General features: G+C 45.9%; 1 protein-coding gene across 1 annotated transcript in view; it reads left to right on the top strand.

Annotated features, from left to right (window-relative positions):
- LOC120062199 (slit homolog 3 protein-like) overlaps nucleotides 1-17,922 on the top strand; it is a 221,616-nt gene that overhangs the window by 189,141 nt on the left and 14,553 nt on the right. Inside the window, exon 4 of the mRNA XM_039012001.1 lies at nucleotides 5,367-5,438. Within this exon, the coding sequence (XP_038867929.1) occupies nucleotides 5,367-5,438 (72 nt within the window). The remainder of the gene's footprint in view (nucleotides 1-5,366; nucleotides 5,439-17,922) is intronic.

Raw genomic sequence — 17,922 nt, 5'->3', positions numbered from 1 at the left:
CTCCATCTTCTTCTTTCTCCCCTTCTCCATCTTCTTCTTTCTCCCCCTCCTCCATCTTCTTCTTTCTCCCCCTCCTCCATCTTCTTCTTTCTCCCCCTCCTCCATCTTCTTCTTTCTCCCCCTCCTCCATCTTCTTCTTTCTCCCCCTCCTCCATCTTCTTCTTTCTCCCCCTCCTCCATCTTCTTCTTTCTCCCCTTCTCCATCTTCTTCTTTCTCCCCTTCTCCATCTTCTTCTTTCTCCCCTTCTCCATCTTCTTCTTTCTCCCCCTCCTCCATCTTCTTCTTTCTCCCCTTCTCCATCTTCTTCTTTCTCCCCTTCTCCATCTTCTTCTTTCTCCACTTCTCCATCTTCTTCTTTCTCCCCTTCTCCATCTTCTTCTTTCTCCCCCTCCTCCATCTTCTTCTTTCTCCCCTTCTCCATCTTCTTCTTTCTCCCCCTCCTCCATCTTCTTCTTTCTCCCCTTCTCCATCTTCTTCTTTCTCCCCCTCCTCCTCCTCCTCTTCCTCCTCCTTTTCTTCTTTCTCCTCCTCTTCCTCCTCCTCCTGCTGCTTCACTGGTACTGTAGGTCACTGGCTGCATCACAAATAGCACATCATTCTCTGTATAGTGCACAACTTCTGACCACAACGCTATGGGCCCTGGTCAAAAGTAGTGCACTATAAAGGGATACACTGCCTTTAGGGAAGTAGCCACTGACTGTGCCCAGGGAGGCTGGGTCTGGGCCTGGACTGGACTAGATTGGTCTGGGTCTGGACTGGCCTGGATTGGTCTGGGTCTGGACTGGATTGGTCTGGACTGGTCTGGGTCTGGGTCTGGACTGGTGTGATGGTCGGGTGGATTGGTCTGGGGCTCGGTGTGGTGTATTGGTTTGGGGTGGGGTGGTGGTGGTGGATTGGGGTGGTGGTGGTGGATTGGGGTGGGGTGGTGGTGGATTGGGGTGGGGTGGTGGTGGTAGATCGGGGTGGGGTGGTGGTGGTGGTGGATTGGTCTGGGGTGGGGTGGTGGTGGTGGATTGGTCTAGGGTGGGGTGGTGGTGGTGGATTGGTCTGGGGTGGGGTGGTGGTGGTGGATTGGTCTGGGGTGGGGTGGTGGTGGATTGGTCTGGGGTGGGGTGGGGTGGTGGTGGTGGATTGGTCTGGGCTGGGTTAGTGGTGGTGGATTGGTCTGGGTTAATGGTGGTGGATTGGTCTAGGGTGGGGTGGTGGATTGGTCTGGGCTGGGTTAGTGGTGGTGTATTGGGCTGGGTTAGTGGTGGTGGATTGGTCTAGGGTGGGGTGGTGGATTGGTCTAGGGTGGGGTGGTGGATTGGTCTGGGGTGGTGGTGGTGGATTGGTCTGGGGTGGTGGTGGTGGATTGGTCTAGGGTGGGGTGGTGGATTGGTCTGGGGTGGTGGTGGTGGATTGGTCTGGGGTGGGGTGGGGTGGTGAATTGGTCTGGGGTGGGGTAGTGAATTGGTCTGGGGTGGGGTGGTGGATTGGTCTGGGGTGGGGTGGTGGATTGGTCTGGGCTGGGCTGAGATGGTTGTACTGGGGATGTGGATAGAGTTTGTGTTGCTAGCAGGCAGCACAAAGCCACTGACAAGACTAGCTGCCTCCTGACTGGATCTGGCTGTGGAAATTCAATTTGACATGCAGATAATAGCCCTCCCGAGAGCAACACGCTACACCACTCCTGTTCTGTTTGATAGGTACCCTTGATAGGCAGGGTGCAGACCAGACCAGTCAGTCAGGGGTATAGAATCAACAGCTGGGTGTATACATTCTCTCTTTAAGGCAGCGTGTTGTTGGTAAGAGTTATGGAGACAGATGTCTGTTTGGACGACGGTAGTAGAGGTTATGATTGGAACAAGAGAGTTGATGATAGCTGAGGTTTTGAGCTGTTTTCCACTTTCATTTCACATTGAAATGGTAATCTTCCTCATGTGACTGTCCCTATTTCACTTTCCCTCTTATCTTCCGGAAAGGGAGAGGCCATGATAACTAGAAATAGAAACTGAATTGTGTTGCCATGCCATTCATTCTTTTTCCGATGTCTGTTAAGGAAATTGAATAGAATAAAGGTGTGTGTGAATGCATGTGTGTGTGTGTTTACCTGCTTTAAGGACGGCTCCTCCTTGCAGCGAACGCGTGCGGCTTTGATACCTGTGTGTTGCTAGGATTTGATCAGTAATATGTTTTGGTGCTGCCAGCTGGTCTGGACATGGAAGGCTTTAATGGAATCAATAGGAGATTTATAGCAGCCATCCTGTGAGTCAGAAAGAGGAGGGTGAAAGAAAAATACAATTAATGACATTTGCAAGCAGATTGTCAGTGTCGGGAGACTGATGCTCTCTCTCCCTCCTCCCCCACACAAAACTGTGTGTGCGTGTGTGTGCCTGCGAGTGTACTTGCATGCGTACATGTGTGTTTGCGTGCGTACACGTGTGTGTGTGTTTGCGCGTGAGTGTTTGAGTGGGTAGATGATGTGGATAGTACACTGTTGGTTGTCTGTGTGTTCTCTTAACCCGGAGGCAGGAAACCAATCTCAGCAGGATGATCGTCTCTTTGAAGGTGGAGATCTGACTCACCTAAAATAACTTGCGACATTGAGGATACAGGGGATCCATACACCATCTATCAAGCATCACCACCTGCCAGCAACACTGTGTAACATGCTGCCTGCTGTTCATCACAGATTATTAACAACAGCAGTATCTCCCCAATATCAAATAACATTAGCAATGAGATTACATAGGCAAGGCCTATTACTGCTCAACAGATATAGCAGAGGAGATAATACGTCATTAAATTAATGACATAACTTCTTCTCATTTAACATGTTGTATACAGTACCGTACTTTACAGCTGTGGTGTTTGGGAATAAATTATTATGTCCTCCAAAATTAATATGGCAGCATAACGTTGATTGCCAATGTTTAGTGCTTCCCCATAAAATCCTCTTCAGGTGTGTGTGTGTGTGTGAGGTTGCTCAAAACCGCAGAGAGAGATTCTATTTCATAATGAGTCTTATTTAGGTTGGATGGTTTCCTTTTTGTCTTTAGGACGAAGAAAACACAGCAGAGTAAACAAAACAATAAAACATTTATTAGCACTGGAAGTCCTGTATAAAACCGTAGCCTCTCTCCTCTCGTAGCATGCAGAGGACATGACGGAGCCGCGACTCACCACTCAGGAAAATGAAAACACTATGAGAAGAAACAAAAATGGCCAAAAAATAAATACATAAAAAATTTGATTTTGATCTGTTTTGCATTTATGCCATCAAAGTCAGCATGTAAGCAATGGCGAAAGCAGTTGGAAAGAAAAATACATTCCTACCCAATGTGTCGAAGGTATAAACACGAGATACATTTTCCATCTGTGCTGCATGTTAAAGTGGCGTATTATGAGTTATACTCCTTCAAACGTTTGCCTTCTTTGTACATGTACCGAGACTTTTCCAGATCTTTTCAAAAAGACTACGGCCAAAGAATCCAAGGTTATTGAAAACATCAAGAACAATAAAGCTAGGCCAAAACGGTGTATTCATTATTCAACACACAGCACACTAATCAAGATTTCTGGCACTAATAAAACTCCCATTTAATAACGGACAACCAATAAATGCTGTTTTAAGAAGGTTGTGAGAGGAAATTGCTGGTGATACTTTATAATACATCATTATGGGCTGGCAGTAGGAGGGAGAGGCGAGAGAGAGAGTGCGAGAGAAAGAAAGAGGGAGAGAGAGAAAGAGGGAGAGAGAGAGAGGTGGAGAGTGCCTGGGCTGGCAGTAGGATGGAGAGAGAGAGGGAGAGAGAGAGAGAGAGAGAGAGAGAGAGGTGGAGGGTGCCTGGGCTGGCAGTAGGAGGGAGAGAGGGTGAGAGAGAGAGAGAAAGGTGGAGAGTGCCTGGGCTGGCAGTAGGAGGGAGAGAGAGGGAGAGAGAGAGAGAGGTGGAGAGTGCCTGGGCTGGCAGTAGGAGCGAGAGAGAGGGAGAGAGAGAGAGAGGTGGAGAGTGCCTGGGCTGGCAGTAGGAGCGAGAGAGAGAGGGTGAGAGAGAGAGAGGTGGAGAGTGCCTGGGCTGACAGTAGGAGGGAGAGAGAGAGGATGAGAGAGAGGTGGAGAGTGCCTGGGCTGGCAGTAGGAGGGAGAGAGAGAGGGTGAGAGAGAGAGGTGGAGAGTGCCTGGGCTGACAGTAGGAGGGAGAGAGAGAGGGTGAGAGAGAGAGGTGGAGAGTGCGTGGGCTGGCAGTAGGAGGGAGAGAGAGAGGGAGAGAGAGAGAGAGGTGGAGAGTGCGTGGGCTGGCAGTAGGAGGGAGAGAGAGAGGGTGAGAGAGAGAGGTGGAGAGTGCCTGGGCAGACAGTAGGAGGGAGAGAGAGAGGGTGAGAGAGAGAGGTGGAGAGTGCCTGGGCTGGCAGTAGGAGGGAGAGAGAGAGAGGTGGAGAGTGCCTGGGCTGTCAGTAGGAGGGAGAGAGAGAGGGTGAGAGAGAGAGAGAGAGAGAGAGGTGGAGAGTGCCTGGGCTGTCAGTAGGAGGGAGAGAGAGAGGGTGAGAGAGAGAGAGAGAGAGAGAGAGAGAGAGAGAGAGAGAGAGAGAGAGAGAGAGAGAGGTGGAGAGTGCCTGGGCTGGCAGAATTCCACAGTGTATTTGGATCCTTGCCTGATTGTTTATCACTGGAAGTGGTCGTAGCGAGGTCAGCGGTTAAACCCACCGGTGGTCTCTCTGTAACGTGGAGCAGGCATGACTGGGAAACAGACACCCTGATTAGCCCCTCAGATATTACATATCTCATTTATTTCCTCCCTGCCCAGTATTTGCATTCTGGTTTGCAAATGATGTTTGCCCGGTAAGGATTTACAAACAAACAAGCTTAATAAAGTTAAGCAAAACCATTGTGACATGTCCAAAATAATTTGCCTCATAACTGAATGCATAGAGGGAGAAGAAAAACTGTCAGGGTAGGAATGTCATGCCATGTCTCAGTCTGTGGGTGTTCTTTTCTTCTGTCATGCGTTCTCCAGTTACTCAAACCCAATGTGATTGCTTCAGTCCTTCTCCAGAATAATGGAACACTCTCGGAGGGTTCTACTTGGGTTAAAAATGTTGAAATGTTTTACATTAAAAAGATGTACACACATATGTATTCCCCACCACACATGACAGGGAGAGAGGGGGATATAAGAGGGAAGAAGGAGACAAAAGGTAAGATATGGTGTTTATGGTTTTGAACTTTAAAGGGATGCCTATCATTACTCCTCAGCAGAACACTGGAGCCGCAGAATTCTCCAGAATGTGCATATGTTCTTAAAGCTTCGCCTCTCTGAAATGCGAGTTGTGCCTTCAAACTGCCTCTAACGTTTCATCCTTGTCTTTATCTCATGCTCCCCAGAGATCTCAGTGAGAACCAGATCCAGGCAGTTCCTCGTAAGGCTTTCCGTGGGATCACAACTGTCAAAAACCTGTAAGTAGCCCTACTTCTTCCTCCATCCTCCTCCATATATGGAAAGCACATTAACAAGCACCTGGCGTGGCTTCTCTGTGAAAGACAAAGGAGGAAAGAGTTATGTGTCTGACATGTCCATCAATCTGAGGTAGATGGTTTCAGGTCTGTTGAAATAGGTGTCCAATTATATAATTTAATTCATTCATTTATTCATTCATTCATCTATTCATGAGATGGTAATATACAACAAAACAAGCAATAAAATGTATTGATCCTGCTTAGGGAAAAATCCAGGTAATCATCAGGCCACAAAAAGATTGCTTCCAATGTTCCTTTTCATTAACATAGTTACTACAGTTCACTGTTAGATGGGAAGATGCTGCAGCTGATTTGCATGGACTCTGATGATGATACGATATAAAACCACAAGCCAATCGTAGATTTTCCACCACGTTGCCGGGTGACTGTGTTGGGCAGAACTTTAAAGAGGGAGAAGGAAGCAGCTCCAAGCCAATGGCCCCCATTCGTTGCCAGGAACAATAAACGTTGCATTACCCAAAACTCTGTCCCAAATCAGCCAATCAGAGGAGGGCTTATCGATGATTCACTGCAATTGTTGTGTTATTGAGATTAGGCTTGATGGGCCGACCACTGTGTTTGGAGTGAAGTATCACGGCTCAGAGCCCTATGGGATGCACCCATAGAATGACCCCTCCCTTTCAGTGTTGATGGCTGAACTAAGGTGCCTTTTTAAACCTTTTGCTATAAATGACAGGGTTAGGGTTAGCCAAGTGGAAGTCATGCTGGTTATCTTTATGAGAATGCAGCGGCATGCTGTTTGACAGACAGCCAGGAACCCACACAGTACCCGCCAGCTAAACACTCACAGAGAGAGAGATTTTAAAAAAAGCTTTTGACTCAATTTGGCATGAGGGTCTGCTATACAAACTGATGGAAAGTGGTGTTGGGGGAAAAACATACGACATTATAAAATCCATGTACACAAACAACAAGTGTGCAGTTTAAATAGTAAAAAAACACACATTTATTTCCACAGGGTCGTGGGGTGAGACAGAGATGCAGCTTGAACCCCACCCTCTTCAATATATATATCAACAAATTGGCGAGGGCACTAGATCAGTCTGCAGCACCCGGCCTCATCCTACTAGAATCTGAAGTCAAATGTCTACTGTTTGCTGATGATCTGGTGCTTCTGTCCCCAACCAAGGAGGGCCTACAGCAGCACCTAGATCTTCTGCACAGATTCTGTCAGACCTGGGCCCTGACAGTACATCTCAGTAAGACTAAAATAATGGTGTTCCAAAAAAGGTCCAGTTGCCACGATCACAAATACAAATTCCATCTAGACACCGCTGCCCTAGAGCACACAAACAAACTCTACATACCTCGGCAGAAACATCAGCACCACAGGTAACTTCCACAAAGCTGTGAACGATCTGAGAGACAAGGCAAGAAGGGCCTACTATGCCATCAAAAGGACATAAAATTCGACATACAAAATTAGGATCTGGCTAAAAATACTTGAATCAGTTATAGAACCCATTGCCCTTCATAGTTGTGAGGTCTGGGGTCCGCTCACCAACCAAGAAATTCACAAAATGGGATAAACACCAAATTGACACTCTGTATGCAGAATTCTACAATAACATTCTCCATGTACAACGTAAATCACCAAATAATTCATGCAGATCAGAATTAGGTTGATACCCGCTAAATATCCAAATCCAGGAAAGAGCCGTTAAATTCTTTAGCCACCTAAAAGCAAGTGATTCCCAAACCTTCCATAACAAAGACATCACCTACAGAGAGATGAACCTGGAGAAGAGTCCCCTAAGCAAGCTGGTCCTGGGGCTCTGTTCACAAACACAAACAGACCCCACAGAGCCCCAGGAAAGCAACAGCAACTCAATTAGACCCAACCAAATCATGAATTAAACTAAAAGATAATTACTTGACACATTGGAAAGATTTTACCAAAAAACAGAGCAAACTAGAATGCTATTTGGTCCTAAACAGAGAGTACACTGTGGTAGAATACACGTATCTCCACAGAGAGAGAGAGAGAGAGAGAGAGATGGGAGAGAGAGAGAGAGAGTTGGGAGAGAGAGAGAGAGAGAGAGAGAGAGAGAGAGAGAGAGATGAGGGACAGTGTCTGACAGACCAATCAACCTGCACATGTACTCTACTGTATGCTTATTGTTATTGTTGAATGTATGGTTATTTTGACCCTTGGTTATTGTTGTTACTGTTGTCCCGTTGACCATTTTGATTCTCATTTTTATATTGTAAATAAGCTTTGGCAATATGTACATTGTTACGTCATGCCAATAAAGCAAATTGAATTGAATTGAATTGAGAGAGAGAGAGAGAGAGAGATGGGAGAGAGAGAGAGGGAGAGAGAGAGAGAGAGAGAGAGTTGGGAGAGAGAGAGGGAGAGAGAGTTGGGAGAGAGAGAGAGAGAGAGAGAGAGAGAGAGAGAGAGAGAGAGAGAGAGAGAGAGAGAAAGACAGTCAATCACAACCTCGTCACTTGTTATAGCATTCAGCACAGTTAGCCATGGCTAATTCTTCAGCTGTTCGCAGACCATATAGGATTGAGGGAGACAGTGAGTGGTAGCTTGCGACTCTTTCGTAACCCCCCCCCCCCCCCCCCCCCCCCCACACACACACACACAACTCCTCCTCAGTACGCCCCCACCCCAGCCCCAGCAAGGTGACTCCTGATTTAATTGCTGAAATAGTCCAACCCTCCATTTTCCTTCCAAAGAAAACCCCTTACAGATTCCAATTGGCCCATGTATTGATTTTCTCATATGCTCTCTCCTCTCTCCCCTAATGCCCTCCTTTTATTCTGCTCTACAGTAGGGACACACTGCTCTCCCCACACACTCGTAATCTCATCCCTGGTATCCTGCAGATAGCTTTATTGGCTACTGAACATTTCCCTCAGCTTTCAGATTGCCTGGCTTCTCCTTTTTTTACATTCTCCAAGAAACAGGGAGATATTATTCTAATTGCTCTCTAAACAAATGAGACATGTCTGTATATGTCAGAGCAGATAACATGATCTGAGCTTTCTGTGCTGAATGCCGCCCTTGGCTGCGTTCTGTTAAGTGTCAGCTTCACACACACACACACACACACACACACACACACACACACACACACACACACACACACACACACACACACACACACACACACACACACACACACACACACACACACACACACACACGCACACACACACAGACTACTGTATCTGTCTATCCTTAACACAAAACAATATGTCAATCCACAATGTTGTCCATTAACTGTGACAAAATGGCTGCCCATTTTACAGTGCCCATCATACAGTGGTATGTCTCTCCAGGCTTATAAACGTATTTGCCAGAGAGCACGGACATGACATGTTGTTGCAAAAGTGGCAGAATACAGATCTCTGTCAGCCAGCAAAGCAATCTCCACTGGGCTGGGCTGACAGTGAGTTATTGGCCATGTATGAGGCTAGCGCACTGATGTCCCTCTGGTCTAAACTCTGAAGCCTCACAACTGCTATATCAACTAAATGCAAGGGGTGATTGAGAGTCCAGCTCTGCAGCTGCTATATCCCCCAGCCTCCCCTCTCTCCCCCAGCCTCCCCCAGTCTCTCGCCCCCAGCCTCCCCGGTCACCACTTTGCCCCAGTCACCCTCCCCCTGGGCTTCTATTGTCCCGTCTTCCTGCATGTGGCTCATAAAAAGCAGCCCGCTTCACGCTCTCCTACCCAGAATGCTGTGCCATCTCACCGTTTTTTTTAATTATGTTTTTTGCGGTGATTGGTGCAGCCGGTACGTGGTTTACGACCACCTCGGACCGTAAGACATGTCGCTCGCTGCAGATGGCGGCGCTCAGCCTTTTATGTCACGCACTAATCCCGTTCGCAGAGCGTTCAGGGCGCAGTTTAGCCGACCACGCCATCACACGACACGACAAGCACTGCAGGCAAACTGTACCACTGTACCCAGGGCTCTGCCCACTGACTCACACTACAGACACCAACACAGTCCTACTGCCCCACCCGTCATCCTACTTACTGCCCCACCCGTCACCCCTCTTACTGCCCCACCCGTCACCCCTCTTACTGCCCCACCCGTCACCCCTCTTACTGCCCCACCCGTCACCCCACTTACTGCTCCACCCATCACCCCACTTACTGCCCCACCCGTCACCCCTCTTACTGCCCCACCCGTCACCCCTCTTACTGCCCCACCCGTCACCCCACTTACTGCTCCACCCGTCACCCCACTTACTGCCCCACCCGTCATCCTACTTACTTCCCCACCCGTCATCCTACTTACTTCTCCACCCGTCATCCTACTTACTTCTCCACCCGTCATCCTTCTTACTGCCCCACCCGTCATCCTTCTTACTTCTCCACCCGTCATCCTTCTTACTGCCCCACCCGTCATCCTTCTTACTGCCCCACCCGTCAAGCCTCTTACTGCCCCATCCGTCTCCCCTCTTACTGCCTCACCCGTCACCCCTCTTACTGCCTCACCCGTCACCCCTCTTACTGCCTCACCCGTCACCCCTCTTACTGCCTCACCCGTCACCCCTCTTACTGCCCTACCCGTCACCCCTCTTACTGCCCCACTCGTCACCCCTCTTACTGCCTCACCCATCACCCCTCTTACTGCCTCACCCGTCACCCCTTTTACTGCCTCACCCGTCACCCCTCTTACTGCCTCACCCGTCACCCCTCTTACTGCCCTACCCGTCACCCCTCTTACTGCCCCACCCGTCACCCCTCTTACTGCCCCACCCGTCACCCCTCTTACTGCCTCACCCATCACCCCTCTTGCTGCCTCACCCATCACCCCTCTTGCTGCCTCACCCGTCACCCCTCTTACTGCCTCACCCATCACCCCTCTTACTGCCCCACCCATCACCCCTCTTACTGCCCCACCCGTCACCCCTCTTACTGCCCCACCCGTCACCCCTTTTACTGCCCTACCCGTCACCCCTCTCCACCTCATCTAGTCGGCTCTGCAGTCTTCTCTGTCCAAGTTCATATTAGTATAGAGATAGAGGGAAAGAGAGAGAGAGTGAAAGAGAGAGAGAGAGAGAGAGAGAGAGAGAGAGAGAGAGAGAGAGAGAGAGAGAGAGAGAGAGAGAGAGAGAGAGAGAGAGAGAGAGAGAGAAAGAGAGAGAGAGAGAGAGAGAGAGAGACATCACTCTTTAGGCTTTGTGTCCACGTCTGTCTACAGAAGGACACTGACTAAATAGCCACTGACTGTCCTGTCCTCTGCTGTGCTAATCAGGACAGGACACAGTAGCTAGCTATAGATTGGCTGCGTGATTTATCTCCATCCCTTCCACTGTCCTTTCCTCCTCCTGAAGCCCTTTAGTCTATCCATCACCCAGCCCAGTGACAGCAGAGCAGCTCTCCTTGCAATTGTACCCTATTCCTTACATAGTCCACTACTCTTTCTAAAACAAAAACAGTGACTATAAAAGCAACATGGAACCATATGTGACTTAACCCCTGTCTCGAAGACACTCCAACCCCATTCACTTCCTGTTGTCTTAGCTGATGAACGTCGATCAACTGGGTCCCCAAATTCATTCATTCATTTAGAATCCTGCTCCATCCTTCCCGATGACAGATTAATAGACCTGGGCTAGTGGGTCTGTTCTGTTAAGGCCCTAGTCTCTGAGTCCTCTCTCTGTCTCTCTTTACTCTCTCTCTAGCCTCTCTCTTTTTCTCTCTCTCCCTCTACTCTCTTCCTCTATACCTCTCTCTATCTCTCTGTCTCCATCTCTCTGTCTCCCTCTTTATAGCTCTCTCTCTACTCCCTCTATCTACTCTCTTTCACTCTTTCGCTCTCTCTGTACTCTCCCTCTCTCTACTCCCTCTTTACCCTGTCTTCTCTCTACTATCTATACAGTATCTCCCTCTCTACTCCTTCTCTCTCTCTCTTCTCTCTCTCTACTTTCTCTCTCTCGCTAATCAAATCTCCCCACCCCCCTCCAAAATTAGTTTGCTTTATTGTCATGAAATACAATTTGTAGATATTGCCAAAGCAGTATAGTGGTATAGCATTTCAGTAAACCCAGTACATTGCAAGAGGATAATGAAATCCAGTTAATTTCAGTAGTAATAATAATAGTACATATAATCATGTATACAGGTACAATACTACTGCTGTTGTATTGTGGAATCTTCGGTCGATAAATGTAATTAAAAAAAAAAACTATTAGGGAAAAAAAAAAAAATGGACATAGATGATGGTTACACTATGTATTAGTGTTAGTTATTTACAATGTAAATACTTCAAGGAATTAATTGTCATGGGATGTCCCGATGGCAATCATATACAGTTGAAGTCAGAAGTTTACATACACTTAAGTTGGAGTCATTAAAACTCGTTTTTCAACCACTTCACAAATTTCTTGTTAACAAACTATAGTTTTGGCAAGTCGGTTAGGACATCTACTTTGTGCATGACACAAGTTATTTTTCCAACAATTTTTTACAGACAGATTATTTCACTGTATCACAATTCCAGTGGGTCAGACGTTTACATACACTAAGTTGACTGTGCCTTTAAACAGCTTGGAAAATTCCAGAAAATTATGTAATGGCTTTAGAAGCTTCTGATAGGCTAATTGACATCATTTGAGACAATTGGAGGTGTACCTGTGGATGTATTTCAAGGCCTACCTTCAAACTCAGTGCCTCTTTGCTTGACATCATAGGAAAATCAAAAGAAATCAGCCAAGACCTCAGAAAAAAAATTGTAGACCTCCACAAGTCTGATTCATCCTTGGGAGCAATTTCCAAACACCTGAAGGTACCACGTTCATCTGTACAAACAATAGTACGCAAGTATACACACCATGGGACCACGCAGTTGTCATACCGCTCAGGAAGGAGACGCGTTCTGTCTCCTAGAGATGAGCGTACTTTGGTGCGAAAAGTGCAAATCAATCCCAGAACAGCAGCAAAGGACCTTGTGAAGATGCTGGAGGTAACAGGTACAAAGTATCTATATCCACAGTAAAACGAGTCCTATATCGACATAACCTGAAAGGCCGCTCAGCAAGGAAGAAGCCACTGCTCCAAACTGCCATAAAAAAGCCAGACTACAGTTTGCAACTGCACATGAGGACAAAGATTGTACTTTTTGGAGAAATGTCCTCTGGTCTGATGAAACAAAAATAGTGCTTGGCCATAATGACCACCGTTATGTTTGGAGGGAAAAGGGGGATGCTTGCAAGCCGAAGAACACCATCCCAACCGTGAAGCACGTGGGTGGCAGCATCATATTTTGGGGGTGCTTTTCTGCAGGAGAGACTGGTGCACTTCACAAAATAGATTGCATCATGAGGAAAGAAAATGATGTGGATATATTGAAGCAACATCTCAAGACATCAGTCAGGAAGTTAAAGCTTGGTCGCAAATGGGTCTTCCAAATGGACAATGACCCCAAGCATACTTCCAAAGTTGTGGCAAAATGGCTTAAGGACAACAAAGTCAAGGTATTGGAGTGGCCATCACAAAGCCCTGACCTCAATCCTATAGAAAATTTGTGGGCAGAGCTGAAAAGCATGTGCGAGCAAGGAGGCCTACAAACCTGACTCAGTTACACCAGCTCTGTCAGGGGGAATGGGCCCAAATTCAACCAACTTATTGTGGGAAGCTTGTGGAAGGCTACCCGAAACGTTTGACCCAAGCTTAACAATTTAAAGGCAATGCTCCCAAATACTAATTGAGTGTATGTAAACTTCTGACCAACTGGGAATGTGATGAAAGAAACAAAAGCTGAAATAAATAATTCTCTCAACTATTATTCTGACATTTCACATTCTTAAAATAAAGTGGTGATCCTAACTGACCCAAAACAGGGAATTTTTACTGTGATTAAATGTCAGGAATTGTGAAAAACTGAGTTTAAATGTATTGGGCTAAGGTGTATGTAAACTTCCGACTTCAACTGTACATATCTGGTAGTCATATTTGTGGTTCCTCCCTCACCCAGAATAACTCCCAGCTTTATGTCATTTGTAAATGCACAGAAGTTGGGAATTGATTGGGATATTTTTTTGAAAAAATATTATCTTATTTGGGAGTATTTCTCACAGTAGAGGAAAAAGTACATCTCTGTCTCTACTGTCCCTGTCGTACAGTGACCACATAGACACTCCTCTTGGGATAGCCATGTCTTTTTGTGTCTCCCTTTTTCTATTGCCAGTTGGAGGTCGCTGAGCCTGTATTTGGTCAGGATCTGTCTCTGTTTTGTATATCTGACAGTGTAGAGATATTCTGCCAATTTGTATTCTCTTTTGAGGACCAAATAGCAATTTTGTTTTTTCTGTGTTTTTGTTTCATTTTCCCAATTTGTCAAATAGGAGGTTTTCATTTCTGTAACAATTTGAATGATTTCCCTGTGTGTTTGGATAATAGTTTTTTAGTGTGTTTTTAACAGATGACATAGGGGACTCTTTTCACGGTTCAGCTCTTGGGTTTCCATTGTTTTTAATTGTAAGGATGTTTTGGGGCTTAATTTCATATTGTGCCAAAATGTAAGCGTCCTTTTCTTTATATTTACAATTAAAGGGAATTTTCTGAGTTACGCTCTGCATGTGTTATTTGGTACTTTCTTTTGGATATTTAGGATAATTATGCATATTTCTGTATGTCGATTTTATATGGTATTTCCTCATTTGTAGGAGTGTCTCCTGCTCTGTCAGTGCCACATGCCTTACCAGGTTTAAGGCTTTGTATTTTCTTTGAAAGTTCATCCTGTGTCATTTGGTAGCCAATTGGGTTCTGGTCGCTTTTAATTGTTTGTTCTAGGGAGCTGAGTTTTTCTTGCATATTTGTTTGGTTTAAGCTAAGGTCTTCTGATGGTATTATTCCATAGAGCCTTTCAAAATGATCTTTCCAAATGTTGCCATTTTGAATGGCTCAGTCATTCCTCTGTCTTCCATTTAGACCCACAACTGATATCCATCAAAGTCTCTTTCAGAGTGTTCTCAAAATGCTTCTGTTTCTTCCATCGTAGGTTTTGTATTCTTTCCTTGTGTCACAATATTGTTGCCGAATGTCTCTATCTTGTGATTGGTAATGTTTTCTATTTGATAAAGATCTAAACATTTTTCCTTCCAAGATTATATTCAGCATCAAACCATTTTTCTTTTTGAGGTTTCCAATTAGAACTGTTTTTTCTTCTGCATAAATTTGCTTTTGTGGCTGCTGTATGATAGATCTCATTTAATTTATTCACAGCCACATTTATGTCAGGGAGGTTTGGGCTGAATGTACTTGAAAATAAATCATTGATACAGGTTGTATTTCTGGGCAGTGCAATGCTGTGTTGAAGTGTATTGTCAGGGACCCATCAATACTTTTTATTTACATAAATCAGTGTACAGGCCTGTTTGTGTGGTCTTTGGGTGGATGCCTTTTAAAAAAGACATTCATCTGGCAGCGGTCAGACAATGGTGTCTGTGGTCTGACAGTGAATGCACTAATGGAAGAGGGGTCTAAGTCTGAGATTTCATAGTCAACAACACTGGTCCAAAGAGCTGAGCAGTAGGTGAATCTTCTCTATAAATCCCCTCTAATCCTGTCATTAAGAAAATACAGGCCTAAGGCTGGACAGAGATGCACTAACTCCTTTCTGTTTTTGTTCACTACACGGTCAGGGCTATTTCTATTACTGAAACTCAAATCAAACGTTTATTTGTCACGTGCACCAAATACAACAGGTGTAGACCTTACAGTGAAATGCTGAATACAACAGGTGTAGACCTTACAGTGAAATGCTGAATACAACAGGTGTAGACCTTACAGTGAAATGCTGAATACAACAGGTGTAGACCTTACAGTGAAATGCTTACTTACAGGCTCTAACCAACAGTGCAAAAAAGGTATTAGGTGAACAATAGGTAAGTAAAGAAATAAAAACAACAGTAAAAAGACAGTGAAAAATAACAGTAGCGAGGCTATATACAGTAGCGAGGCTATAACAGTAGTGAGGCCATATACAGACACCGGTTAGTCGGGCTGATTGAGGTAGTATGTACATGTAGGTATGGTTAAAGTGACTATGCATTTATGATAAACAGAGAGTAGCAGTAGCGTAAAAGAGGGGTTGGTTGCTGGGTGGTGGGTGGTGGGTGGCGGGACACAATGCAGATAGCCCGGTTAGCCAGTGTGCAGGGACACTGGTTGATTGGGCCAATTGAGGTAGTATGTACATGAATGTATAGTTAAAGTGACTATGCATATATGATAAACAGAGAGTAGCAGCAGCGTAAAAAAAGGGGTTGGGGGGCACACAATGTAAATAGTCAGGGTAGCCATTTGATTACCTGTTCAGGAGTCTTATGGCTTGGGGGTAAAAACTGTTGAGAAGCCTTTTTGGTCTAGACTTGGCTCTCCAGTACCGCTTGCCGTGCGGTCTTTGACAAAGTTTAGGGCCTTCCTCTGACACCGCCTGGTATAGAAGTCCTGGATGGCAGACAGCTTAGCCCCAGTGATGTACTGGGCCGTACGCATTACCCTCTGTAGTGCCTTGCGGTCGGAGGCCGAGCAATTGCCATACCAGGCAGTGATGCAACCAGTCAGGACGCTCTCAATGTTGCAGCTGTAGAACCTTTTGAGGATCTGAGGACCCATGCCAAATCTTTTTAGTTTCCTGAGGGGGAATAGGCTTTGTCGTGCCCTCTTCACGACTGTCTTGGTGTGTTTGGACCATTCTAGTTTGTTGGTGATGTGGACACCAAGGAACTTGAAGCTCTCAACCTGCTCCACTACAGCCCCGTCGATGAGAATGGGGGCGTGCTCGGTCCTCCTTTTCCTGTAGTCCACAATCATCTCCTTAGTCTTGGTTACGTTGAGGGATAGGTTGTTATTCTGGCACCACCCGGCCAGGTCTCTGACCTCCTCCCTATAGGCTGTCTCGTCATTGTCGGTGATCAAGCCTACCACTGTTGTGTCGTCTGCAAACTTAATGATGGTGTTGGAGTCGTGCCTGGCCATGCCGTCGTGGGTGAACAGGGAGTACAGGAGGGGACTGAGCACACACCCCTGAGGGGCTCCATGTTGCCTGTAATCAATGGCTTCTGGTTGGGGTATGTACGTACAGTCACTGTGGAGACGACGTCCTCAATGCACTTATTGATAAAGCCAGTGACTGATGTGTACTCCTCAATGCCATCGGAAGAATCCCGGAACATGTTCCAGTCTGTGACAGCAAAACAGCCCTGTAGTTTAGCATCTGCTTCATCTGACCCATTTTTTATAGACCGAGTCACTGGTGCTTTCTGCTTTAATTTTTCTTGTAAGCAGGAATCAGGAGGATATAATTGTGGTCGGATTTACCAAATGGAGGGCGAGGGAGAGCTTTGTACACATCTCTGTGTGTGGAGTAAAGGTGGTCTAGAATTTCTTTCCCTCTGGTTGCACATTTAACATGTTGATAGAAATGAGGTAGAACTGATTTAAGTTTCCCTGCACTAAAGTCTCCGGCCACTAGGAGCGCCGCCTCTGGGTGAGCGGTTTCCTGTTTGCTTATTTCCTTATACAGCTGACTGAATGCAGTCTTAGTGCCAGCATCCGTCTGTTGTGGTAAATAAACAGCCACGAAAGTATAGCTGAAACTCTCAGTAAATAGTGTGGTCTGCAGTTTATCACAAGATACTCTACTTCAGGCAAGCACAATCTAGCGACTTCCTTAGATTTCGTGCACCAGCTGTTGTTTACAACTATACATAGACCGCCCCCCTTGTCTTACCGGAGTGTGCTGTTCTATCTTGCCGGTGCAGAGTATATCCCGCTAGCTGAATATCCATGTCATCATTCAGCCACGATTCCGTGAAACATAAGATTTTACAGTTTTTGATGTCCCGTTGGTAGGATATTCGTGATCGTACCTCATCTAATTTATTGTCCAATGATTGCACGTTGGCGAGTAATATTGACTGGTCTCTCTTTGGAAATTATCATGAAACTCAAATCAAATCAAATTGTATTTGTCACATGTGCCGAATACAACAGGTGTAGACCTTACAGTGAAATACTTACTTACAAGCCCTTAATCAACAATGCAGTTAAGAAAAATATGTCTTTAGTAAAAAATAAGAAATAAAAGTAACAATTACAGAGCAGCAGTAAAATAACAACAGCGAGGCTATATACAGGAGGTACCGGTACAGAGTCAATTTGTGGGGGCACTGGTTAGTCGAGGTAACTAAGGTAATATGTACATGTAGGTAGAGTTAAAGTGACTATGCATCGATAATGAACAGAGAATTGCAGCAGCGTAAAAGAGGGAGGGGTGGGGGGGCAATGCAAATAGTCTGGGTAGCCATTTGATTAGCTGTTCAAGAGTATTATGGCTTGGGGGTAGAAGCTGTTGAAAAGCCTTTTGGACCTAGACTTGGCTCTCCGGTACCGCTTGCCGTGAGGTAGCAAAGAGAACAGTCTATGAC

This window comes from Salvelinus namaycush, chromosome 17, assembly GCF_016432855.1.
Source record: "Salvelinus namaycush isolate Seneca chromosome 17, SaNama_1.0, whole genome shotgun sequence".
Classification (NCBI taxonomy): domain Eukaryota; kingdom Metazoa; phylum Chordata; class Actinopteri; order Salmoniformes; family Salmonidae; genus Salvelinus; species Salvelinus namaycush.
Note: the sequence above shows the minus strand (reverse complement) of the source record. Positions and strands in the feature narration are given on the sequence as shown.